General features: G+C 34.9%; 1 protein-coding gene and 1 long non-coding RNA gene across 14 annotated transcripts in view; one reads left to right on the forward strand and one right to left on the reverse strand.

Moving 5' to 3' along the window:
* Nucleotides 1–27971, forward strand: part of PTPRQ (protein tyrosine phosphatase receptor type Q) — a 213167-nt gene that overhangs the window by 162187 nt on the left and 23009 nt on the right. The window contains exons 34-37 of the mRNA XM_024122873.2: nucleotides 6642–6741; nucleotides 9217–9345; nucleotides 24446–24472; nucleotides 25126–25207. Coding sequence (XP_023978641.1) covers nucleotides 6642–6741; nucleotides 9217–9345; nucleotides 24446–24472; nucleotides 25126–25207 — 338 coding nt within the window. The remainder of the gene's footprint in view (nucleotides 1–6641; nucleotides 6742–9216; nucleotides 9346–24445; nucleotides 24473–25125; nucleotides 25208–27971) is intronic.
* LOC129391337 (uncharacterized) overlaps nucleotides 1–27971 on the reverse strand; it is an 83492-nt gene that overhangs the window by 5078 nt on the left and 50443 nt on the right. For 9 of the 13 annotated variants that reach the window (XR_008617549.1, XR_003680087.2, XR_003680083.2 and 6 more), the window contains 2 exons: nucleotides 19528–19694; nucleotides 18923–19077 (listed from right to left, as the gene is read on the reverse strand). This is a non-coding gene — a long non-coding RNA (uncharacterized lncRNA). The remainder of the gene's footprint in view (nucleotides 1–18922; nucleotides 19078–19527; nucleotides 19695–27971) is intronic. The other 4 variants (XR_008617548.1, XR_008617552.1, XR_008617550.1 and 1 more) reach the window with 2 other exon arrangements.

Here is a 27971-nt window from a genome sequence, read left to right on the forward strand (position 1 = left end):
ACTCTTGAGTCAGGAACCAAAGAACACCCTCCAGAAAAGGTGCTGGTCTATAATTGACATTAATAAAAGGCCATGGAGTCATAGAGTTTTTGGAAAAAGAACATTGCCAAGGAGAATATAGTAGAAGGACCCCAAAAGGAAATAAAGTTGACTGTTTCTACGGTGGGCAGTGGTCAGTGGCAAGAATGGTTTCACGGCTATGAGAATGGGGGCAAACAAATAGTAAAATGCGTTGGTATAATATCCCTGGTGTCATCATAAGCATACAAAGGATGTTTGAGTCCTTTTTTTCTCTCAAACATGTCATGTGTTGGGATATAGGATAGCATTTGCAACAGGCTAGTGGCTCCCAGCATTTCTAACAGGCCCGCCCAGTGCTTAGGTGTGCATCTCACACTTCAGCGAGAGAAGTCTAGGTCCCATCTAGGTCATCAAACCACCACTGGATGTACTGGTATTTTGCACACCACAGGCAATGAGCTTCAAGCTGAGTCGCCTATCAATACAATCTTCAGGATTTAAGTGCCTTTGCAAAGCTGTGTTTCTAAGTTAGTATAGTAAGTATACACTTACAAGACAGACCACTTTTTGTTTGGTTGTTTTTTTTTTTGCGGTATGCGGGCCTCTCATTGTTGTGGCCTCTCCGGTTGCGGAGCACGCGCAGGCTCAGCGGCCATGGCTCACGGGCCCAGCCGCTCCGCGGCATGTGGGATCTTCCCGGACCGGGGCACGTGTCCCCTGCATCGGCAGGCGGACTCTCAACCACTGCGCCACCAGGGAAGCCCAAGACAGACCATTTTGATAGTGGTTGTGCCTGTCAGAGATATTATTTGGATGTTAAAATTAGGGGCAAAGAATCACTGATGAACTAAAAGGCTTAAGTTTTGGGGAAAAGGCTAACAGCAGTACAAGTGAGAAGGGGCCACACAGGGCTTTGCTGAATAAGGACTGATAACATGGAAGAGGTTTGCACGTTGGGAAATCTTTATGGCCTGTAGGAATAATGGGAAATGTCATGTGCCATCATTTTGATCCTAAAGAAATACTTACAACTTACTTGATTTTTGTTTTCACTCAGGATTGAGCATTAGGATTTTTATTAAGAAAATTCACAAGAATCCTTCTTAAATTCTTTTTTAAGAATCCTCCTTAGGCACAGCAGGTTATGGAAACTGCTTGTAGGCAATGTTTTGATTGCAAGGTTTAATTATAGAAGGATTCCTGTGATTTGAAAACCAGACACTGCTTTCTGCACCTCACAGGGCTTCATTAAAGCTGAACAAGTGAAACCTTAAACCTCATGGCAAAGGCGCTCTGTGATTGTTTTCTTTTGTCATAATACTTCTCATTTAATTACTGTGCTAACAATGAAAGTTCCAATATGCTCACTTGGGAACAGAGATAGGGAGTCACTATATATTTTTTGCAGCAAAAGGATCACTTGCCCCCAGGACACCAGAGGAACAGGGGAAGGTTTTATGATGTTAATGAGGCAGTGGCAATGTGATGGTGAACCTCGTAAACTCTGTAGTCAGACAAGCATATTTCAGGCAGTTTTGGCGTATATGGAATTGATGTGACCTTGGGTTAGGTACTTAACAGATTAACTTCTGCAATCTTATTTCCAAAATGAGAATAATACCTACTTCATAAGCTAACTGGGAGATTAAATCAGATGAATGGACAGATTAATGACTATGAAATGTTATTAATAAAGATATGAAACATTATTTATGTGACAAGCCCTTTATGAGTTTTTTTGTATATAACCTCATGTATTTTTCACTACAACCCTATAACACAATTTCCTGTTTATAGGTATCCCTAAGTTACTGGTAAGAAATCTGAAGCTGGGTCTTTAAGCATCTTGCCCAAGGTTACAGAGCTTGGAAATGGCAGCACTAGCTTTTAGACCCAGGCAACCTGACTTCAGGCAGTGCTGTGCTTATAACCACTGTACTGCGTTGCCTGGAAATCACTAAGTGCCCAAGTGGCTTTTGATTTCATTACTATTTCTGATTTTTCTGTTCCCACAGACTTCCTATCTTTGCTGTACCATTTTCTCTTCTCAACATTTTAAATTATTTCTAGCTGTTCTCTTTGCACCTGCTCATCTTAGCTTTCTGAGGCTAACATTCATACATAAGTATACTGTTTTTACACATAAAGATGCAATAATTCCTTTTTGTTTGTTTTAACAATGACTAAGTATGACTTTGCAACCTGGCCACTGTTTATTATCTACTTCTAATATTTTGCCAATATGATGTATTAAAAAACATTTATTTAGGGTATTTTAATTTATATTTCTTGAATTATGAAATTGAGAGACCTTTAGTAAGTTCTTTGTGCAGTATTTGAATATTCTGGAAGGCTAATACTGGGCTAAAAGAGAAGAACTTTTTATACTTAAGTTCTAAGAAGTTATTTTCTTTTAAGATTAATAATAATATTAAAAAGATGATCTTTCATGCAGTAAGTACCTATATCAAGAGCCAGGCATTGTCCTAGGAGCTTTATAACTCATTTAGTTCAAGCTTCTTAGAGATATAAAACTGCATTAAAAAGTCAGATCCATAGAGGAGTTTAAATAATGATAATCAAAAGATAATACTATGAAAAATTAGGTAGTGCTTTATAATTATGATTTGCTTATAGTAGTACATTCTGTTATGCAAATAAAACAATTTAATTTGACCTTTCAATGGATTTTAAGTCTAATCAGGAAATGACTTGTACATGTTACAAAAAGAATCATGTTTATATTTTCAAGTGGAAGAGTTTTGTTTTCTGTGAAAGGATTTAGAGAAATGACTTCATTCTGTACTGGTAATGCTCTGTGGGTACACGCATAGCAGTGAATCAAAATTTGTGCTGGACAGTCATAGTACATTTTGTCCTTTCCTAGTAGTACATTGGTAATACATGTGCCCAAAGGATTACCTATTGTTTATTAATACATCATATGTCATTTCCTCACTTCACTTGGCTAGTGCTTTGAAATGGTAATCTAATCTGAAAATTTTTTGTGGTCTATGAAATAATTTTTTCCCCACTAGGTTCCAAGGTCCAGTGACTCAATACTACCTGATAAAGATGATTCTATTCATCTTCATGTTTCCTTACCCAAGCATATGCAGTTAGGAGTCAACATGTGAAAATTCATGAAACAAACCATTTATATTGTAATGTATGAAAAAGGTGTATCTAAAATACTTTATGAGCTACATGCTCCTTTAGAGTCTTCTAAATTTAGCTGGAGATTCTAGATGACCATGAAACTCTGATAACTGTTTAAGATTCAGTATTCATTCAAATCCACCGTGCAGAATAGCCACAGAAACTCTTTCATAGTGTTAACATTTCATAAGCACCAATCCAGGGAAGAAAAGATGAAACATTAACCCCTGCGTATTTTACAGATAGTTAACCTATTTTGTCACTTGACTTTAATACTTTTTACAGTAAAATTATACATTATATAACTTAAAATTGGTTATAATTATAATTACTAGTTGTATCAAAATAATTAATAACTTATATATTCTTATTTGGTTTAATGCCTAATCTTCAACCTGAAAATTTTTAATTTCTATTATACTTCAAAATCGTATGTTTATATATCAGTAAATTTAGAAAATATTTATTGAGCATTTGCTATGTGCCTGATACTGTTCTCAGGACTTGGAATACAGTTTTGAATACAACAAAGACTCCTGTCCTCAGGGATCTTACATTCTGGACAGGTAATAAACAATAAGATAATAAATAAATGAATTATAAGATATGTTACAAAGGGCTATGGAGAAAAGAAAAAGTAGAACAGAGTGTAGAGGAGGTAGAAGAGGGAAGGTAGAAGAGGGAAGGCAGGAAGTGAAGGAGTTGCAGCTTTCGATCTTAAACATGGTAATGTCTTAGTCTGCTTGGGCTGCCATAACAAATACTATAGACTGAGTGGCTTAAACAGCAGAAGTTTATTTTCTCACAGTTCTGGAGGCAAGAAATCCAAGATACGGTTCTAGCCACTTCAGTATGTGGTAAGGGCTTTCCTCCCGGCTTGCAGAACGCCTCCTTCTCGCTATGTCCTCATATGGCCTTTCCTCAGCATGTGCACACGGAGGGAGAGAACTAGCTTTCTGGTGTCTCTTCTTAAAAGGACACTAATTCTATCAGATTAGAGCCCAACCCCTGTGACCTCATATAGCATTAATTACTTCCTTACTCTAATACTGTCACACTGTATTTGTGTTAGGGCTTCAACATACGAATTTTGGAGGGACACATACATTCAGTCCGTAAGAGGTGGTCAGTGTAGGCTTCACTGACTAGGTGATATTTGAGCAAATTCCTCAAGGTAATGAAATGGCTACCCAGGCAGATCTATAAGAGAAATACCTTTCTATGCACAGGAAGAAGCTGGCCAAAAGCCCTATATCAAGAGTGACCTGGTGTGTCCCAAGAACAATAGGGAGGCCAGTCTGGCTCCAGAGTAGTAAGCAAGGTGGAGATTGGAAGGGAAGTCAAACAGATAACAGGGAACCAGAGGCCATTAACCTATGGCCATAGGCCATTGGAAGGACTTTGGATTTTGTCTGTGAGAGATAAGGAGGATTTTAAGTAGACAGGTAATGTTTTAAAATTATTACTCTTGCTACTATGTTGAGAATAGATGGAAAGAGGACAGGCTGGATACAAGACGACTTGTTAGGTGTCCTTACAACAATTCATGCAAAACAGGATGGTGGCCTTGATCAGGATGCTTGCAGCAGAGGTAGTGAGAAGTGAATAGAGAGTACACGAAAGTTTTGAATAGTATAATGAACCCCCAAATACCTATTAATTAAATAATTTTTAATGGTTTGCCACGTTTTAATTAACACATTTTTCATTTTGTTTCTGAAGTATTTTAAAGTAAATCACAGAAAGCATTATATATTCCACTCCAAAACAGTTTAGCATATTTCTCTAATAAGTGTGTTGTTATATTGTTGCAGTTCAACAAAATTAATGATAAATCCTTGATATTATGTAAAACTATATAGTTTCAAATCATCCTCTGATTTTTTTCTTTGTAGTTTGTTTAAAACAGGATCAAATAAGAGGTTCACACCTTATTTTTGATGATTTTGTCTCTTAATCTATTTTAATCTAGAAGAGACTTCTTTCCCCCCCTATACCACGGACTCATTTAGGCAACCAGATGAGTTGTCCTGCAAGAGGTTCCATGTTTTGAATTTGTCTGATTGCTTTTTATTGGTGTCATTAACTCCTTTTCCTACTTTCTTAGAAATTAGAGATAAGATCTCTAAAGGTTTGAATAGTCACAATGAACATTTTTGGCAGGGCTACTTTACAGGTGTTGCTGCGTAGATCAAAAAACCTCACATCAGGAGGTGTATAATATCTGGTTGTCACATTTTCAGTGATGTTAAAATTGATCAGTAAGTTTAGTGGTAATGACAGCAGGACCTTTCACTGGAAAGTTGTTTTTTCCCTTGTTATAACCACCAAATAATCTGTGAGATGACAGTTTGACATTCCATAAATATCCAAATGCCTTTCAACCTTCCTCCTAGTCATTTAAAGATACACTTATGATTGTTACCTGAGTCAGTTATTTCATTAGGAATGCAAAATTAATTTCTAATTTTATTATTTCTTCCACATTTATTAAACAGAATTCTCCTCTAATAAGGAGCTTTATCTCCTTAACTGGGGCTGTTTTTTAATTCATAAAAAACAGTTCATATGAGAAAGCCACGAGAAAAAATGCTTAATTTTCTCTCTTTAATTACAAATTTTTACAGTGAAGAAAAAAGTTGTTTAGCTAAAACCAGAGGTTACAAATTAGTACTTTTTTGGTTTTAATTTTCATTGAATAATATTAGAACTCATGGATTTTTATATTGAATCTATTTCAATCAATTTCAGTTTTTATTCATTATAAAGTTTAAATTGTTCCATCTTTGGCCACCTCTTCAAGATGATCTTTTGTTCTTTCCATACCATTAGCCTTTGATCATTTCTTAGCTTTCTTGCCCCATTAGATATCCCAAATTCCTTTTGTTCCCTAATCACACTTTGGAATTACTATCTCTCCTAGTTTCCCTAGTTTCTTTTAGTGAAAAACATAGCGCCAACAGGATTTCCTCAGATATTTTGGATGTGTTCTATGAAAGAGAAAGGCAAGCATGACTCCAAGATTTTTAAGATGTAGAAAGATGCAGTTGAAAGGAGGGAAGAACGGGAGTTCAGCTTTGGAAATTTTGATTTTTAAAATTTAATTACACTTCTAAATAAAGATATATAGTAGGCAATTGGATATACAAGTCGGGAGTTCCTTAGATTACAGCTAAGTAATCATCATCATATAGATGAAAATTGAAACCATGAGGCTGCACACGTTCACCAAAGGTGTGAGTTTAGATAGAAAAAAAGAAGAGCACCAAGGATTGAGCTCCAAAGTTAGAAGATCTAGGAGAAGAAGAGAAACACATTTGCACACTTCATGAGCATTATTGAGAAATATGCCAAAAATTATTTTTCTCTATTTTGAGACCCAATGTAGTATTACATATAATAATTAATGATTAATAATTAATTAATTAATAATTAATGATTTTATACGTCTTCCTCTTCAGGTGAAGGGCTTTCAGAAAGATCTGTAGAGATTATACTTTCAGTCACTTTGTGTATCCTTTCAATTATTCTTCTTGGAACAGCTATTTTTGCATTTGCAAGGTAAGACTTATTTGTACTTTATTCCTAAGATGCTTTATGGACATCATTCCGTCGTGGCCCAATCAGGAGACAGAAGCCACAATGGTTACTTTAATGGGAAACATTTAATAATATGTTGACTAGTAAAAATAGTTAACAACTAAAGGGGGTAAGAGAAAACACTAAGGGATCCAGAAGTAGCAAGTGCAACAAAGCTACTCTCTCTAGGCTAAGGAAGAGTGGACAATAAAGGAGCAAAGAACTAGAAGAAATCTCACTCCCAAGTTTGACATGGGATGGCTACCACAGGCACACGCAGCCCTATCACCTATCTTTGTGCAAAGAAATATGACAAAGGAAGGGCTGGAGCTGATCTGTAGAAGCTACCCATCATTATTGGAGAGTTGGCAGGCTGGAATTGGACAGTGGAAGCAGCCCACTCTTGCCTGATTGTGCGGGTGGGCTGCAGCTACCTGGAATCATTCACTGATGGAGAGAGCATGAACTTAAGAGGCAGCTAGTGCTCATCCAGGTGGGCTGCTGGGCTTCCACAATGAATAAGAATAATGCAGCACTAGAACACTCAAGGGAAGTATCTCCCTGTCCCTATTGCCTTGCAGGATGACTGCAGTGTCCTCTATTGACAAAGTTTAACGTCCAGCCAGCTGGCAAAGGGGAAATGTTACAGAGTCTAACTTCAGTATCACAAAGCAGGGCAAAGAAGTGTGGATGTAGAGCTGAGACACAAAGTGGTAACACAAAAGCAGAAGCTGCCAGGCTTTCTACATCTTTTTGAATATTTTATAATTCTGATAGGTTTAATTGAAAATATTTTAATCAGGTCTAAATTTCAGATTTTATACAGAAGAGATCACTTTTCCAGTAAGGACACTTTAAAAATGTCCAACTTCTTTATATGATGGGCCCTTTTCTCACGTTTATCAAAATGTCTGTACTGTGTTTTCCAAGTGTCTTTTCAAATTCTCAGTATCAGTCTCTTAATTCCCTTTGTTTACAGGACCTCAGGGGAAATCTTAGTTGTGATCCTAAAATCTAGTTTCATAAGGTAGATTGCCGAGTTAAAGGGACCTTAAATTTGTAAAAATAACCATTATACTAATTTCGTTAAGTAGCTCAATAGGCTCTATTTTATCCGAAGAATGGTGTCCTGTATTCCGTTTGCCAAGCATCCTCTGTTTCATCTTGAATCTTTTAAATTATCATTTTGATGGATAATTTGAAGGGCTCTTGAAAGATATTTTTCTTATACCAGAGAGTGTTCTCAAATTCAGCCAGAAGATGGTGCGAGAAGGTCGTTATTTTAGGCACTTTTAAAGTTATGTTGTGTAATATATGGTCCTTGTCCCTGAGGGATGTGCATCCACCATATTGATATCGTTCTCCTGCTCTAAAATCGTTTCTTTGTAGGATGAACTCCTTTTGTGGGCAGGAAATGGGCCCCTCTTATTCCCTACAACTTTCCTACATACGGCTCTTCAGCCAACAGAGTCTGTCCTCACCTGAACATTCCGTCAGTTTTCATACAACTCTGCTTTTGTTCAGTCAGCTGGAAATGTGCTTCCTCCTCCTTCCATTCTGGACCACTCAAGTCAAATCCTACTTTTTATTTCCTCTAAATACTAATAGTTGTAATCACTTATATAACATTTTATAACTAATCAATTACTGTTTTAGGAGTTGTAATTTGACTTTTTTTCTCTCTTTTTAATGCTTTTGCTACATTTAGATCCTACTTCTCAACTAAATTATGTCCTTGAGGATAAGGACCATATTTTACTTCCTACATCATCCTCAACACATAAATCATAATAAATATTAAATGAAGTACAAAAGATACATAGAATAAATATTACTTTATAATATACCGTACTATGTCATATAAAAATAAACATGTAAAGGGCTCAAAATGAAGAGGCTTTGGATTTGATTTGCAGATGCATGTGACTTTTATTTTTGAACCTGAGTTTTCTGGTTCTATATTATATTCTTAGATTACATAATCTGTACAGTTATACTGAGATATTACACATTTGACAATATAAAAGCCAATGAGACAATTCAAAACACATTTTTATGTATTTTCACATTATGTAAAAACAATGGAGCATTGTCTTTTAGCACTGGTGCTGATAGCAGTGAGCTATGTCCACATTGGCATATTTCCTTTTTATGACAAATATATGAGACAGCTTGAGGGAGGAGAAACAAGCTCACAGCCTCAGTCTCATTTGCTCTGTATTTTAAATGTGCTGATGGCTCAGGCCTTGATGAACTAATTCTCATTAAAAGCAGCATGTTAAAAAATTATAGAATACATTCTGTGGAATTAAAACAGGAAAAAGAGTTGAGTAGCTGCAAATTTGCAACATACTCAGGGAAGTGATCCCAACAAAGAAATTATTTGACTAATGTCTTAAGAAAACTAAATATAATTTCGTATGCTTTCTATGATATTCCCTTCTTGGACTTTATTAGAATTCGACAGAAGCAGAAAGAAGGTGGGACATATTCTCCTCGGGATGCAGAAATTATTGACACTAAATTCAACCTAGAGCAGCTCATCACAGTGGCAGACCTGGAACTGAAGGACGAGAGATTAACGCGGTGAGCACTCCTCTGGGCGAACAGTGGTCCAGAGGGCCCGGAGCCATGACCCTATTCTGACCTATGCTTGTTGGAAGTGTTTGTGGGGCTCCTATTTACACAGGTCGCAGAGATCTTCTTTCAAAGGGTGACCTCCATCTTCTACACACTTCTCACTGGTGTTCGGAGAATCAATCTTCCTAATACTTTCGAGTTCAATAGGAACCTTGGACTATAATGTTCAACCAAGCTTTTTTTCCTGAGACAAATATTTGTACACATTAAATCTTTAAAATTATATTTAATAATTCACTTCAGATGACAGTTTTTTTTTTACATTGGATTTCCTGGAGGTGTTCACATTTTTTATCACAAATTTAATTTGTAACTACTTGATATTGTTTATATCATTTTTATAAAAGCCTGTCTTATGCCTCCTTATTTTAGTATAAAATGACATTAGAAGTCTAAATTGTGTATTAAACACTTCATTTTTAAAATTGCTTAGTATTTAAGAATTAAATACAAAGTTAAAATTACCTTTGAAAGGAAAAGTAAAAACATGTATACGAAATATGTCATTAATATGTATTGGAAATAGTAGAATGCTTAATTGTAAAGATACATTATTCAAAATGTTGGCACATTTGAAAAACTATTAAGATAATTCACCAGATAATTCACCAAATTATTTTATATGTTTTATTTTTTTGCTTGTTCAGTGATTGATAGTTTTTTTTTTTCTTTTTCCAAATTCTTAATAAAAACTATCATCTGGGCTTCCCTGGTGGCGCAGTGGTTGAGAGTCCGCCTGCCGATGCAGGGGACACGGGTTCGTGCCCCGGTCCTCCGGGAAGATCCCACATGCCGCGGAGCGGCTAGGCCCGTGAGCCATGGCCGCTGAGCCTGCGCGTCCGGAGCCTTTGCTCCGCAACGGGAGGGGCCGCAACAGTGAGAGGCCTGCGCACCGCAAAAAAAAAAAAAAAAAAAAAACTATCATCAGATTGTCTTAACAAGTTTCAATTCTTACGAGATCCAATATTTTGTGATGCTTACAAGCACATGACAATTGTTACAAAGTACCTGCAGAGCTGTGTTGAATTTTAGAAATTGTTACCAACTCTGAAAAGATGGCATCAAAGGTCTTAAACTTAAAAAGGAATTAATCATTTATAATTGTCATTTACCAAAGTTGGTCTTTACCTAATAGATTGACTTTGCAAAAATACTTCCAGTCTGTCTAAAAATATCTACGTGCTATACGTAGATATACGTATAAGTATATATATGTGCTATAGAGGGAAGTGTCATCTGATAAGCAGGGTCCTTCCAAATGCGACAAAATGAAAGTTATTCAGTGTTATCAGCAAATTACAAAGAAATTTGGTTTGTTGGATATGGAAACTTCTTTATATTTATCTACATTTGTTTATGTTCCAATACAGGTTGTTCCTATCTAAAATGGATAGTGCTCCAAAGACTATGTGTAAGATGGTTATATATTAAGCAGGACATAGTTTTCCACATGAAAGATCAACCGATTCTCAGGGTAACCTGTCAAAGTTAAATCATATCATAGCAGCAATAGAGCATTACTAGTATTAGGCTCTGTGTGTCAGTTCTACAAGGGTCATACTGTTTAGTAAAAGGAAGTTTCTTCTCCTTTACTCCTGTGGGCCCAACTCCCTTTCCACACTCCTTTCTGAGTTCAGGCCTGGCATCGCCATCTCTTTCTTCTACACGTGAAAGTATACAAGGGATAGAACTTCACATCTCTGAGTGCAATTAATTTTAGTGTTTTGAACAATTTAGTTGAATCTGTTCATACGAAAACATGAATTTCTAAATGCCCAAACAATTTTACAGCATTTTTAAAAAGATTCTTTATTAATCCCCCAAAAGTCTCTAGTAAGTAGATCTTTAGGAGTTATAATACAGTGAAAAAAAGCCAGTCAGTATTGGAGAAAGTATTCTTTTTCGAGGAGGTTACCATTCTATAGAGGCTATGTGAGGTCAGATCCCCTAAGCTCTATGTGTTTTCACAGCTTGCCTCCTACTCCACTGCTGAACACAGCCATTATCAAAAAGGGATAAGATACATATTTTTTAAACAATGACTGTCATGACAGCTAATGGAAAAGGTGGGCAAAGACTGTATAGATTATTATCGGGTACTTCTTATAATTCAGGGACAGCCTTATTTAACCTTGACTCATTTATTTTCCTGTTCCATGTTTATTTATATATATGTTTATTTATATATATGTCACTTTATTTGTACATGGATGTACAATTGCCTTTAAAGTATATTTCAAACAATTTTTATCTGTTTTTGCACATAGAAAACTGGTATGTATTACCACTAGTCGTAGCACATTTAGAAATTTTAGTTTTCATGCTTTTTGCTTTCTCATTTACTTGTTATGATTCTAGTAATCGTGACTGTAAAAACTTTCTCATTGGTAATTCCAATGGCACATACTAATGGGCTTTGCTTGATTTATTACAGAAATTTATTAAAATAACTATCAAGTGGTTTGATAGTAATTCTTTTCATTATAGAGATCTATCTCCAGCTTTATTATTTACTGAAGGTTTTTCATGTTAATAAAGTCACTAATACATTAGACAATAAGACTAGAAAAAACAGTAATTAACAGATTCATAATGAGCCATGTGCACATATGCATGTGGTCATTCTTCACTGAAGCTCTAAAGCTCTTCACCTGTATTTCAGGTGCTGGAAAATCTAAATCTATTCAAAGCCATACACGCCTGATGAGGGTAGAGCCACAAAGACTAATGGTAGATTCTGAGACAGAAGAACCAAAGAGCTGGAGTTAGCTTCCAAATTGTTGAGTAACTTATGCCATATGTCTTTGTTATTTACAAGAAGGAACTTAGATAATTTCCTTTAAATCTACCCAATTAACATATGCTCTTTATACTTGAGGCATAGGCATATTCTTTTCCTTCCAACCTGCCTACTTGCTTCATGCTAATTGGACTTGCAGTTTTCCTCAGTGTTATAGGTCTTCACATGTCCATAACAGAAATGATAAAATATCTAATCAGTAGTTAAAATATTAACTTTAGGGAGTTACCTAGTTGACCAAAAATGGTCAATACAATACTTGGTACTAAATCCTCTTCAGGATTTAGGGTTTTGTGGTTAAGAAATTATTTATTTTATATCTGCCTATATATTTATATACATTTTAAGATTCTTCCTATAATTTTTATATGTATAAACTCTTATCATTTGATTATATTATACCTTATTTCACAAAGGACCTGAAGAAGAATTCTCTCATTTTTTTTCTTCTTGAAAGAGAACAAAATTCAAAGATTTAATACTCTATAAACCCATGAGAACATTCAGGGATATGCCAAGAAAATGTTTTAAGTTCTTACTTGGAATGATAATGACATCATTTCATTATGCACATTTTCTATGTAAGTTCAGTGAACGCAAGCTGTATTTCTTGGGAAGAATTCTTGATATTTGTGCTAATCTATTCCACATTTACCAGATTAGAAAATAACCCTTGGGTTTTGCTATTTGATAAACAAATGAACAAAACAACGTTTTGTGATGGCTCCTTCAAAACACAGCCATTAACACAATGAAGTGAGAAACATTTCTAGGAGGAAACATTAGCAAGATGAGCATACACACACTGGTAACGCAGACCTATCTCTTTAAAATTGGTGAGCCTGGATCACTGAAGAAATCAAGGAGGAAATCAGAAAATAACCTAGAGACAAATGAAAACAAAAACACGATGATCCAAAACCTATAAAACGCAACAAAAGCAGTTCTAAGAGGGAGTTTATAGCGATACAAGCTTACCTTGCAAAACAAGAAAAATCTCAAATAAACCACCTAGCCTTATACCTAAAGCAAACAGAGGAAAGAAGAACAAACAAAACCCAAAATTAGTAGAAGGAAAGAAATCATAAAGATCAGAGCAGAAACAGAGACAAAGGAAACAACAGAAAAGATCAATGAAACTAAAAGCTGGTTCTTTGAAAACATAAACAAAATTGATTAAATCTTCACCAGACTCATCAGGAAAAAAAGGAAGAGGGACCAAATTAATAAAATTAGAAACGAAAAAGGAAAAGTTACAACAGACACCACAAAAATATGAAGGACCATAGGAAACTACTACAAGCAACTATATGCCAATAAAATGGACAACCTAGAAGAAATGGACAAACTCTTAGAAAGTACAACCTTCCAAGACTGAACCAGGAAGAAATAGAAAATACAAACAGACCAATTACAAGAACTGAAATTGAATCTGTGATTTAAAAACTCCCAACAAACAAAAGTCCAGGATCAGATGGCTTCACAGACGAATTCTACAACACATTTAGAGAAGCATTAACACCTGTCCTTCTGAAACTCTTCCAGAAAACTGCAGAGGAAGGAATACTTCTGAACTCATTCTATGAGACCACCATCACCCTGATGCCAAAACCAGACAAAGATACCACACAAAAAAATTATAGACCAATATCACTGACAAACATAGATGCAAAAATCCTCAACAAAATACTAGCAAACTGAATCCAGCAATACATTAGAAGGATCATATACTATGATCAAGTGGGATCTATCCCAGGTATGCAAGGATTTTTCAATATCTGCTTATCAGTGTGATACACATTAACAAACTGAAGAATAAAAATTATATGACCATCTCAGTAGATGCAGAAAAAGATTTTGACAAAATTCAACACCCATTTATGATAAAAACTCTCCAGAAAGTGGGCATAGTGGGATCATACCTCAACATAATAAAGGTCATATATGACAAACGCACAGCTAACATCATACTCAACAGTGAAAAGCTGAGAGCATTTCCTCTAAGGTCAGGAAGAAGACAAGGATGCCCACTCTCACCACTATTATTCAACATAATTTTGGAAGTCCTAGCCACAGCAATCAGAGAAGAAAAAGACATAAATGGAATCCAAATTGGAAAAGAAGAAGTGAAACTGTCACTGTTTGCAGATGACATGATACTATACGTAGAAAATCCTAAAGATACTACCAGAGATACCTAAAGATACTACTAGAGATCACCAATGAATTCAGCAAGGTTTCAGGATACAAAATTAATACACAAAAATCTGTTGCATTTCTATACACTAACAATGGAAGATCAGAAATAGAAATTAAGGAAACAATCCCATTTACCATTGCATCAAAAAATAAAATACCTAGGAATAAACCTACCTAAGGAGACAAAGGACCTGTACTGTGAAAACTAGAAGACACTGATGAAAGAAACTGAAGAAGACACAAACAGATGGAAAGATATACCATATTCTTGGATTGGAAGAATCAATATTGTCAAAATGACTATACGACCCAAGGCAATCTACAGATTCAATGCAATCCCTATCCAATCATGAATGGCATTTTTCACAAACTAGAGCAAACAAATTTACAATTTGTATGGAAACACAAAAGGCCCCGAATAGCCAAAGCAATCTTGAGAAAGAAAAATGGAGCTGGAGGAATCAGACTCCCTGACTTCATACTATACTACAAAGGTACAGTCATCAAAACAGTATGGTACTGGCACAAAAACAGAAATATAGATCAGTGGAACAGGATAGAAAGTCCAAAGATAAGCCCACTCACCTACGGTCAACTAATCTATGACAAAGGAGGCAAGAATATACAGTGAAGAAAAGACAGTCTCTTCAATAACTGGTGCCGGGAAAACTGGACAGCTACATGTAACAGAATGAAATTGTAACAGCATACACACACACACACAAAGAAACCTCAGAATGGACTGAAAGCCTAAATCTAAGGCCGGATACTATAAAACTCTTACAGCAGAGTTGCAAAACATAGGCAGAACACTCTCTGACACAAATCACAGCAATATCTTTTTTTGATCCACCTTCTAGAGTAATGGAAATAGAAACAAAAATAAACAAATGGGACCTAATTAAACTTAAAAGCTTTTGCACAGCAAAGGAAACCATAAACAAAACAAAAAGACAACCCACAGAATGGGAGAAAATATTTGCAAACAAAGTGACAGACAAGGGAATAAAACCCAACATACACAAATAGCTCATGCAGCTCAATATCAAAAAAACAAACAACCCAATAGAAAAATGGGCAGAAGATCTAAATAGACATTTCTCCAAAGAAGACACACATATGGCCAAAAAGCACAAGAAAAAATGCTCAACATCACTAATTATTAGAGAAATGCGAATCAAAACTGCAATAAGGTATCAGCGCACACCGGTCAGAATGGCCATCATCAAAAAGTCTACAAACAATAAATGCTGGAGACAGTGTGGAGAAAAGGGAACCCTCCTACACAACTGGTGGGAAGGTAAATTGGTACAGCCACTATGGAGAACAGTATGGAGGTTCCGTTAAAAGCTAAAACGACAGAGGAGCTTCAAGATGGCAGAAGAGTAAGACGTGGAGATCACCTTTCTCCCCACAGATACATCAGAAATACATCTACACATGGAGCTGCTCCTACAGAACACCCACTGAACGCTAGGGATAAATGAGGAGTTTGGGATTAACATATACACACTACTATATATAAAATAGATAACCAACAAGGACCTACAGTATAGCACAGGGAAATATACTCAATATTTTGTAATAATCTCTAAGGGAAAGGAATCTGAAAATATATATATATACATATATACACACATATAAAATGGAATCACTGTGCTGTACGCCTGAAACACAACATTGTAATTCAACCATACTTCAATTAAAAAAGATCCAATGAAGTTGAAAAAATCCAGTATTTTAATTGTATAGATTATCTATACTTCTACAAAATAAATCCTATATTAAATCTAGGATTAAACTCTTGGGAAAGTTTAAACGAATAAAGATATAATTTAAAAGGCAAAAACACTGCTGAGCCTAACCGGCCCTGTGGTTTGTTTTTAACTAATTTAACTGTAACACAGATTGCCTTCCCAAGAGAGTTATAACACTTAAAATTAAATAACCCAACAAAATATTCAGAAGATAAAGATACTACTGGCTAAAAATTTTTTATTTTTCACTCCTTTCTACACTTAATTAAGTTAGAAGTTTTGTTTCTTTCAGTGACTAAATCAGAAAAAAAATAAAATAATATTGATCAGTGTCACTAATATTCTTACTTGACAGATACTCCTTTTCTTCCAGTCCTCATTTTTTTCCCCCAAATTTTGGACATCATTCCATACTAGTTATCTTGCCTATTTTAGTTGAGTGAATGTAATGGTGCATTATGTTAAGACTCAAGGCCCAATCCAGTAATCATGAATGGCATTAAAATTCTCAACAAAATGAAGCAAACAATTGAATGGCTATTTTAAGAGTATCTTTCTTTCTTCAATAACTTTAGAAGTTTGCATGTCAAATTTTTATTAAATATATATGCCTTCAGGAAGCTTACCATTCAAAAGAATCCTATGAATATGTTTTGTAAACTGTAAATTAGAATACATTTGGTATTATTATTGTTATTTATAATATCTGTAAAATTAAGAATGACCTCAATCTACTTTCACATACAGGGTTTGCTAACATAGTAATTGCTACAGTTTATGAGCAATTACTATTTGTTAAATTTTGTATGTAATGATCTCACCCAACTCGTTCAGTCATTTGTGGTAGGTACTCTTATCCCCACTTTACAGATGAAAAATAAAAGATGCCTAGAGAATTTAGGTAACTGTCCAAGGTCATGCACCTAGTAAATAGGACGGCCAAGATGATCCCAGGTCAGTTTGATTCTGAAGTATCAACATACACCTGTAATTGTGTGTGTGTGTGTATGTGTGTATTTAACTCTGAAGCATACTAGATTAAATCAATATAAACCCACTTAAAAAGACAAGGGCCCATGACATCCTTCTTCAAGTAGCATTTTCTATACAGAGAATGATTCTAAGGGAAGAACTGCTTCTTTTGAATTACTTATTCTCTAGTGATATGGGGCAAAGGAATGATGGCATTTTAGTGTATGTTCAATCTTGCAGAAACTGGAAAATAGTAGTACAATTCTTGTGACTTCAGTAAGAATACATAAAATCTGACTGATATATGAAATTCTTTGTAAAATTGTTAGCGTGTTAATTGCCATCAGTTCTTTGACAGATTCTGGTCATTAATTTTACTTGTCTTAACTGTTTTGCAAGCAATGGCAAAAATATGTGAATCCAAATAAGAAGTGTCTGGACAAAATGTGAATTTGGGACAAGAAATGTCCTACAGTAGAATGAAATTTAAGATATTTACTGCTCATGTTCTTATAGCAGCAAATCAAAAACACTGCAGTGTGTTTTTATACTAAATAATGAATCTTTACTTCCAGATACTCTTCATTTTTCTTTAGACGAAAGGAGATTTTTGTCATCCAGTAAGTTACTGTGGTGATGCAGAGCTCTGCTGTGATTATTTTAATCTTTTCAGGTGGTGTGCTCTATATTTTAAAATACAAGATATGAAGTGCCGTTGGTTAATGTGCTATTTTTTCCAAAGTCAAAAAAACTGTAAAACAAAATACTCTAAACTTTCTACTTACTAAGTGTCCTCTATGATATTGCATGCTATTGATATGGTAAAGTTAACCTTATCAAAATGCACATTGACTTGCAATGTGCATGTCCTAAGAATTTGCTGTGTTATCATGTTGTGTTAACTTTGATAGTAAAGTAAGTTTTTACCTAGATTTCTTCACATGCTTCTTGTCCTATTACGATGACACAAGAGTTGAGTTCTCTGTCTGGTGGGTGGAGTCTGGGTTCACACTTCACACAAGCTCATTTCACCTACTGCAGGTGCTAATCTGTAAGGACTAAGACAATGACATTCCCTGTTCTCTGACTCTGGGGCATATACCGAGCAGCACATTTCATAGAAATTTGACTTCTATCCTGACCAATGGATAGCCGACTGTGCATGCTTTCAGGCATCGCCCTAATATCCAGAAATGCCTCTTGTATCCTAGGATAAAAATTGCTGTACACATTCTGAAGGTAGCATAGCAAAATGTCAGCATTAGCAGAGACCCAACAATTGATTGAGTGCCCCAGAGATACTCAATTTCTTCATGTAAAGGATATGAATGGAGGCAGAGAGTGAAAGTGCATTTGATTTCAAAATCCCAGATCTACTACAGCAGAGTTAGTCTCCATGAGCCGCAAGGCTGGATGGGATGGGGCCAAGACTCCTGACATTCCCATTGACCGTGAATAGTACTCAGCGTGATTAAAACAGAGGAAGCCAGGCCCTTTTCTACTCTAATCACATTTAGCATTTTGGAATCATAGCTAACCTCAGAGAAAAATGCTTCCATTCTTATCGAACCCTCACTGTATCTCGTCTATCACCACATTTTCTTCCCCTGGAATCAGTGAACAGTGTCCTGCTCAGTCAGAGCTTCTACTTTGACAGAACTAAATAGTTCAGGTTAATCAGAACCTTTAAACACCTCTACATAAATCACGTTTGTTAAAATAGATGTAGTCTTCTTTCAAATCTAGTTTTTTGAGGTCACCTTCTAACCCCTGACAGAGGAATTTCTGTGCTTACCTGCCTGGCAAGCTGACAGCTCAGGCTGTGAAGACTTCTTTTTAAATGGTGTTATGTCATCTGTCTCCTCTTCGTTAGGTCCCCTCACTAAGAACCTTTGCCCATCTCTTCACACAGCTGTTGGCAGTGTCTTCATCTTCTCTACTGCTTCTGCCCTATTGCCCCGGAGATAGCTAGGCTTACGACCACAGTTTTAATTTAGAATACATGGTTTACAAAATAAGAATCTGTCAAGAATTTGGTCTCACGTGTGCTAATGTGGAGAGGCTTAGTAATAAGGAAAATTCAACTCTTGCCACCCTGGGAATCTTACCTCACCTCTTTGACGTCAGCAAGAATGCTGCTTTTCTATATGTATTTAAAAGACCATTTCACCGTGTTTGAATAAAAGAACTATCAATTGGGCACCTACAAGTGCCAGGCACTGGAAATACTGTGATGAAAAAGGAAGGGGCACTGCCTCTAACGAGCTGCCCTTCAAAGAGCTAAGCTCCCTTAAAACCTATTTGTCCTTACAGATAAAGAGACATGCTGAGGAACTACTTAGATAGCATTTACTAATTGATTATTTTTCTAGATAATAAGAAAAATATTGCATTACTCACTTATTCAGGTGGCATGTTTACCTTATAAAGTGAAGTTTTAGAGTCAGCTATATAGTACTAGCCACTGGTTGGGATAATATTTTTAATTTGTATTGAGGACCAGAGAAAAGTCATTGGTGATTTGATAAAAGAAAGGACGAGGGTCTGAAAGGATACTATTTGAAAGCCTGTAACAAATAAAAACAACAGAAAAAAACAAAAATTAAGATCCCTTTGAAAGCACTACAGTAAATGCTTTGGATAAGTAACAGAATATCATTGTAGAAATAAATGTAAATGTTAGAATAATGAATTGAAATATATAAACTAAAAACCTCACACTCAATATTTTACAAAACTTGGAAAGATCAATTAACATGTTTTACTAGAAAGATAGATTCTTCAAAGATTTTTAGTTGAATATGAAATACATGTTAGTATGACAAATACATATTTTTACATTAAGGCAATAAAATTTGAGGTTCTTTTCTTTTTAACCTAACTTAACCAGTTAAGTAGAAAAAACTGTTTCTCAATTTGTCTTATTCCACTGGTAATGCTGATTTAAGCTGCTCATCTATAGGCTATCATCTATGGCTCTCTATTTGCACTATATTTTAATTCCCTATAGATTTCAACTAATTGACCTTGAGGTAAAGCTGAGTCTCTGTGACAATATGGTCTTCAATCACCACTGCCAACATAAATAAATGGTTCCTCTCTGGATCTATCAAGAGTAATCTGAGTGGAATTTAAGTTTTTGATAGACTTTGAAAAAAAAAATGAGCCCAGACATGAAATAATACCCTTTTCAACAAAAGGGCACAGGATTTAAGCTAAGATTCATGTAATAAAAAGTGTTTAGCCCTTTATATTGGAAAGTGGTCAGTTATCTTACTGAAATCTGAACAATTCCCAAATTGATTTATACACTAATGAACTGAATATGATTTGACAGTATCCTTCACTGTTGTATTGTAAGTGAATAAGAGGACTATACCAGTCTAACATGCTCTCCATGTAACAATTTTTTAAGTTTTTAAAAATATTAATAGAAAGTTTTTTGAGTCTCTTTGAGTGTCTCCATAGATCACTTTATTTGAAAATAGCACTCCTGAAATAACATTGTTGATTTTCATACACATGAATTTCTATGAGGTTTTTTTTATGCTTATCTAACCAAATAATTTTTCTTAAAGGAATTTAATTTCTTCATCAGTAACAAGTCAGTGCATTTTCTTCATATTATATGCCACCTTCTTTTCTAATTCCCTGCATAAATTGTCCACATTACTATTTTTTCCTGTTTACAAACAAAACTTTAAAACTTCAAAGAAAAATAAAATTTAGAATGCAGCCACTAGTTAAGAGAAAAATATATAATATGAGGCTAAGAATCAAGACAATGACATGGAGACTACAGACAGAAACAAGAAAAAAAACTAACTTTTATTTGAAACAGGTAATTTATGCCAAAATGTCTTCTCACTTTAAGCTATTCAGATAGGTATTTTGATTTCAGTTCACACATAATTGTGAGATAAGCATAGACTGGAAAATTACATAGAAACAGACTGTTAGAAGCCTTGTTTCTCACACTATGTAAATACAAGTGTGAAGAACAGCTTATGTAAAGTGATTGGGTTTAGATAAAGAGAGTGATACTGAAAAATAAATACATAAAGCCAAACAGATCTTATTTTTTAAAACCTGTTTTTTTAATTACTTGTCTAGACAAGAGTGATTCTATTGTTCATGTGATTTCCTAAGTATCTAACACCTGTTAACTTCTAATGTGAGAGGATCTGATATGGCTTTGTTTAGACCCTGTATACTGTTTACTGATGCATCTGTTGATCATACTTATTTAAACCTTTGAGTAGGATCTCCGGAGAATTCTCAATCGCTTAATATTTTTGTGGAAAATTCATTTAATTCAGATATTCTCTCATAATAATCAGAGCAGTTGTATTTAGCTTACTATGTATCTTAGTCTGAATTCATCCACAATTTTATATTTAACGATGATTTATTCACTGTCTACTACGAATAAGTTTATGAGGGACTTGTAGTAAGCCAAGTGTTAATCCTGCCCCTGGCTTCACACATGCATCTCAATACATGTGTCCTTAATACATGTACTTTTATATAGCCGTAACAGAAGGTGGAAGATGATTTGCCCATAGAAATTTAGTTTCATAGAAGGAAGAAATTATTTTCTCTGTAACAGAACAGGGTAAGGTCCATGGGGGAGTTAACATTTGAATCAGCCATTAAGCAATCAGGAAAATCTAGTTGTGGGGAAACACCTGGAACGGTAGAAGAAACTGATAGTAAGAAAATATCTGCAGTACAAACAGGGTAATGTGAAGGGTAGTTATAAGGAATAATGTAAAAAACGCAGGCATGATTAGGAGTGCTTTCACATGATAATATGAAAACAATTATTACAGCCTTTATATTATTAGGGATTTATTTAGAATTTGAATTGAGAACTAGAAAACCAAACGTGGCTTTGAAATATTTGTGATCACTGTTTATTCTGGGGCTCTGATTAGGAAGAAGACCGTAGGAAATCTTGCTGCTTAATTTAGTGCAATCTAGTCTTCCCAGTTTTGAGTTAAATTTATTCTTTTGGAAACAAAAAAATTCATTATATCAGCATCAGTTGTAGAACAGATCAGTAGGAGGAGCTTGAGTTTTACAATAAAACTAGAAATAGCAATTTTAATACTAATGATAGTAACTAACATTTACGTACTGCTTCCAAAGCCAGGGGTGGGCGTTTCCTAGCATTTTACGTATAAGCTTGATTTACATATATTTGCCCTATTTTCTAAATTAGGAACTAAGAAAGATTAAGTAACTTGCTCAAGATAATATAGCTGGTAATTGTTGAATCAAGTATTTGAAGCCATTTTTAAAAGGGCATTGTATTTTTTAAGAAAAGAATTCACAAATATCCACCCAAATCCAATAGCTAGCCAGTTACGGTTTAAAATCAGTATCTCTAGAGAGCTTTCAAATGCAAAATAAAATAATAATATTAAAATAAAAGCAACCTTCTGTGGAGTTCTTCACTGAAACGAAATTGACTAAAAGGTATTAATCATAATTTCTAAATGAGAGAATAGATCATTAATGAAAACAGAACAAGGAAATGAATAATAATCTGGTGCTTTGGCTATTTCTTGCTCTACAAACTAGCTCTATTTCAGGTTCTAGATAGCACAGTAAAAATATTTTTGCCAGTACTACCTCAAATAATCCTGGATCCTCTGGGAAAAGAGAATCTCCCCACTATAGGATGGCTGTCATTAAAGCAGATGTAGTGTTTGAATTTCACCAATCACAAACTCAATAATGTTCCCTGCTATTATAAAAGTGATTGCCACACAACTCAAGCATTTCCATTTCTGCGTAGAAGCAGGGAAAAAGATCTTGCTAATTCCAGTATCTCATTCATTTCTGTCTTAAGCTCAATTCATTACTATTTGCCCAACCTGACCTTCATTCCTTTCCTATTTCTGAGGAATATCATGGCATAGGAACACTGGGGCATCAGGCGTCTTCAGGGGCTTGGGTAGTGTGGGTCTGGCTCATGGTTGTCTTTTTTTCTTGCTGGTCTTTGCTGAGGGGTAATTATTTTCAGTGGGGATTGCTTGTTGCCTCAGTCCCCACCGCATGTGTCAGAAGTCTTTCCAGGCCCTCCTATTCATACACTCTGTTTTCCTGTCCCCAAATTAAGGATTCTTCTGATTCAATATCCCATTCAGGCATCTCCATATCCATCTAGTTAGAGTCAGAATTTCTCTGTTGCCTCCTGAGAATCACTCTAGGGTATTGTGAGAAGCCCACAAGCTCATCCACCAAGACTTTGCTCTAACCTGTGATTCTGTGCTATGCTATGTTGCTCTACTAGGTTATACCCTGAGGAGCTGAGAGATACTTCCTTCTGCTTGGGGACACCTATAGCATTAACCAAGAATTCTACCACTCTTCTTGATAATACTTGCTCCAGCACCTCCATATTTTTCACCAATTCCTGTGTTGTAATAACATACACTCTTTGGACTCATGTTTTCTTCATTGAACACACACTTCTGTGACCATTTTCAAAGTATTTAAGCCACATTTTTCAATCTTTCTTCGTTTGTCCTTTACTTCAAAAACCGTATCCTCTTGTAAATATTTGTCACTTAAGAAATACAGTGAAATCATCCCTAATAATATTTAAAATTGAAAACTGTGATAAAGGTACCTGTTCTTCATTTTATTTCATCATACTTTGTGCCTTTTGTGTTTTTTGCAGTGCTAATTTGTTGTGCATGACAAATGTTATTAAAGATGTACCCATCTCTGAATTTGTGTGTTGCATAGTCTATTTAGCTGTTAAAAATTATTTCAGTTTTTTTCAGAGTATAAATAACTTGACCAATGAACTGCCACAAAAGATATGTATATCCAAAGTAATTGAAATGATTGTCATTTTTTATGGTTATATATTCATGAAAGCTCACTCATGAAACAAAACTTAGGCAATTTGATGTCATTTTTCAAAGATTCACCCTCCCTGATTTAGCACTCTTTATGAACAAAGAAAAAAATTTAATTCACATTAACTTTTTTAGACCAATAAATACTATGCAAAATATTAAAAAGTGACCTGTTTTTGATGTAATGCCCCAAATGCCTAACAATATAAAAGAGTGCCTTTTTAGCTTGAGAAAGAAGCCAAATTATTATCTGGCCATATTTGGGTCCAAATAACATAATTTCAAAAATGATATAGAATTTAAAATAATGATCAAATATCAGTTAAAGACACAGAATATTATACATTCCTGATTTACCCTGTTTTTCTGATTTTAATCTAAAACTCTTTCAGAAAGAGCTGTACCCTCAACTCATAATCCATTTAACACAATCTCTGTTGCAGGTTACTTAGTTATAGAAAATCCATCAAGTAAGTTTGTTAAATATCCTTTCTTCTTTTTGAGTATCAACTCTGGATTCCCTGATTTGATGAATCTTAATGTGTGGTTCCTTTTTTGTATGTTTGTTAGAAAAACCTCCAAGCTGGATATAAATCATAAAAGCATGACTAATTTCATGGTAACTGGAGAAATGCTTTCTCTCTCTCTGGGGTGAAGCCTGCATGTCTGTATTTTAGCTTGGGAAGTAATACAGGGATATTTAAACTCCTTAGGGTTTAAAAACCATGTCGTTACGAGAATGAGGTCACTGCAATATTTTATATCTTCTAAAACCTTGTAACGTATAAAATGTTTTCTGTATGACAAAGAGGTTTTATGTGCTTTAGGATTCAATGATGACTTTATGCCCTTACATTTGCTTGAAAAACTTTCTTCATGAAAATGTTAAATCATTCATTTAAAGTCACTTAAAATTTGAAGGATTTTTATACCATGAAATACAAAGAAAGTGAACTTAAAGGGGGAAGCTAATTTTGTAAATATGACAGAGTGACTTTAAAGGGCTGTGTGCTTTTGAAATGTCCCTTGTCCTCTGACTTGTCAACTGTAGAGAGAGTGCCCAGGCTAAAGGTAAAGAACTCAACCTAACATGACTCCATTTTATACCTTTCTTTGCTTGGAGGCCGATAAGCAAGAAATCCTTTCTGCAACATGTTGAAGAGCTTTGCACAAACAACAACCTAAAGTTTCAAGAAGAATTTTCGGTATGTTACTAGCAGTTGTCACAACATTGCCAGACCTCCAGTCGTTTCATGTGTCACATTTCATGTCCAGTTTAAGCTTGCAAGGCCATGAAGGACTCTGGCCTTGATAATCAATACCCAATTACCAGGTTGATTGTTTGGATAGTAACGTTACACTGGGCAGCCTCCGGTGCAACCTGAACAGAATTATTCACCTACTGTGTCAGGAAAAGGTGCTCCTCATCAGAGACCTCCCCAGCAAGGGCAGCCGGGCCCTGTTTCTTCTTTGCTCTCTCACCCAGATGTACATGCAACTCTAGAATGTTGCATGCATCAGGTTTTGTGTGTGTACGAGGTTTGGGTGGTACCGTAAATGTGGCTTTATATTTAAATAACTATTTTAGATTTAGAAACAAAATAATTCCATTTCATATTTGCCTGCTTAGTTTATGTTAGTGGTACAGATGAACCTGAGAACAGAACTTGATGTTTCCAGAAATTATTTTAAAAATGTTATTTTTAGAACTTTCCAAAAATAAAAAACAGATAAAAAGAAGCCTATAAAACACAGGTATTACTTAAGTGATCATGGAATAAATGCTGTATCACGTTATAGAGAATATAAGAAGTTAAGAACTTGTCACTTTAACACTATCTGAAAGTTAAGATTTTATTGCTTTTAGCATCTTATATATCTATAAAGTTGAAATTACATTAAAACATAAGGCATGTGTTAGTTTACAAGCTATTTTAAAACTTGTGAGGCTCTTTCCTAACTTAGATTATTATTTTGTATTATAAAAATAAAACAGATTTCTAAATGTTACCAAAAACTTTACTTCTATTTTTTCATGAACTTTTTAGTGTGTGAACAAAAACAATTGGCTTGAATAATTCAGGATTGTAATATTTCAGTCTCTCAGGGAATAATCACAAAAATGTGAGAAGATTAATGGTATTTCCTACAGCTTTTGGTTATGCTTCTTAAGTAATACTGGTCTGGATTTAACAAAATCAGTGGTACCATAAAACTCTTCTTAGCATTTATGCAGCAAGAACTGTCAATTTTTCAGGAACAAAAGGGTAGTTTCACTAGAATAGGAGTGAATATAGTTAACATTACACATGACTGAGTAGATGAAAAGTTGTATTAGCAATAACATTTTCTCATATAATGAGAAAATTTCTAGTTTAACTTTTTTGGAGATCATGGTTTAAGTACTTGGGTGTTTTTATATAAATATATAGGTTGTGTGGGTATATTAGGTAAATGTATATTCACATGTAAGGAAACACATGACTGAGTAGATGAAAAGTTGTATTAGCAATAACATTTTCTCATATAATGAGAAAATTTCTAGTTTAACTTTTTTGGAGATCATGGTTTTAAGTACTTGGGTGTTTTTATATAAATATATAGGTTGTGTGTGTATATTAGGTAAATGTATATTCACATGTAAGGAACATGGTTTTTTTAATTGCTTTTAGTTCTAGTGCTGTATTAATTTTTTAAACTGTTTTAATACACAAATGCATATTTGATGCATATTTTGATAAAACTTGTAACTCAGGTCATATTCGCTTATACCTTAAATATTAATAAGCTCCACTAAGTGACAGGTATTGATACATATGAATTCAACACTTAAACAGCTAAGTGACCTTGGGTGAATCACTTAAACTCTCTGTTGTTCAATGTCCTCATTTGTAAAATGCTGTATCTATCTTGTTGAATGGTGAATACTAAACTGATTGAATGTGTGTAATACTAAGAACAGTGGCTGGCACAACTATTTGCCATCATAGTGATGATTTCATAAAGAAGTTCAAATGATGAATAAGAACTGCAGACATGTATAAAAGAAACCCAAATGACACCGTAGCATGATGGAGGTATGCAGAAAGAAGCGAGGATCAACTCTGTTTGGATAGCTGTCAGAAAAGACTTAACAAAAAGGTGACCTGCCACATGAACTTTAGGATGGAGAAGAGGTCCAATAAGTAGATAAAGGGGGAAAGGTATTCTAGAGAGAGAGAATGAATGCAAAAACATAAGGATGCAAAACAGTTCCACTCATCTGTGATCCCACTAAAAAGTGGGAACAGTAGGAGAAGGAGCTAAATAGGAAAGGTTGGTTGAGTCCCTGTGTGCTCTGATAAGAATAAGACCACTGAGTGTAACATTACTATCCAAACAATCAACCTAGTAATTGGGTATTAATTATCAAGGCCATAATCATTTAAATCTATAAATGGAAACTTCTGTAACTACAGAAAAATAGGTACCACTTTTCAGGTGATTCCCATTCATCTTCTTTTCCCCCTCTATTTCTTTGTCTCTTATAAATATGCTGACATATACTCCCAAAACCTGACACAAGGAAGCTGTTCGAGGATTCCTCACTTGGTTAAAAATTTTTTTCTAAGCCTTTAGTGCCAAAACGCCAGAATTCAGATGCTTTAACACTCCCTCTTCTCTAACACATACACTCACATGTAAAATACTGTCCAGAATTCTCTTTGAGGAAAAATAAGGGAGAAGGGAAAATTATCCAATTAAAATAAATCATTTATAATAAAGTGGGAAAAAATTGCAAAACCCCACGGTTTTAACACTTTTTAAGGAATTTGGTAAATTGAGGCATTTCTAATATGGAAAACTATAAATTTCATAAATGTAAATCATCAGCTCAACAAAATAATGAACACATTTTCTTGCACCAGCTTTCTTTATGATGAATGGATAATATCGTGATTTTTCACCAAAATGTCGATAACAGATCTT

Source organism: Physeter macrocephalus, chromosome 6 (assembly GCF_002837175.3).
Source record: "Physeter macrocephalus isolate SW-GA chromosome 6, ASM283717v5, whole genome shotgun sequence".
Lineage (NCBI taxonomy): Eukaryota > Metazoa > Chordata > Mammalia > Artiodactyla > Physeteridae > Physeter > Physeter macrocephalus.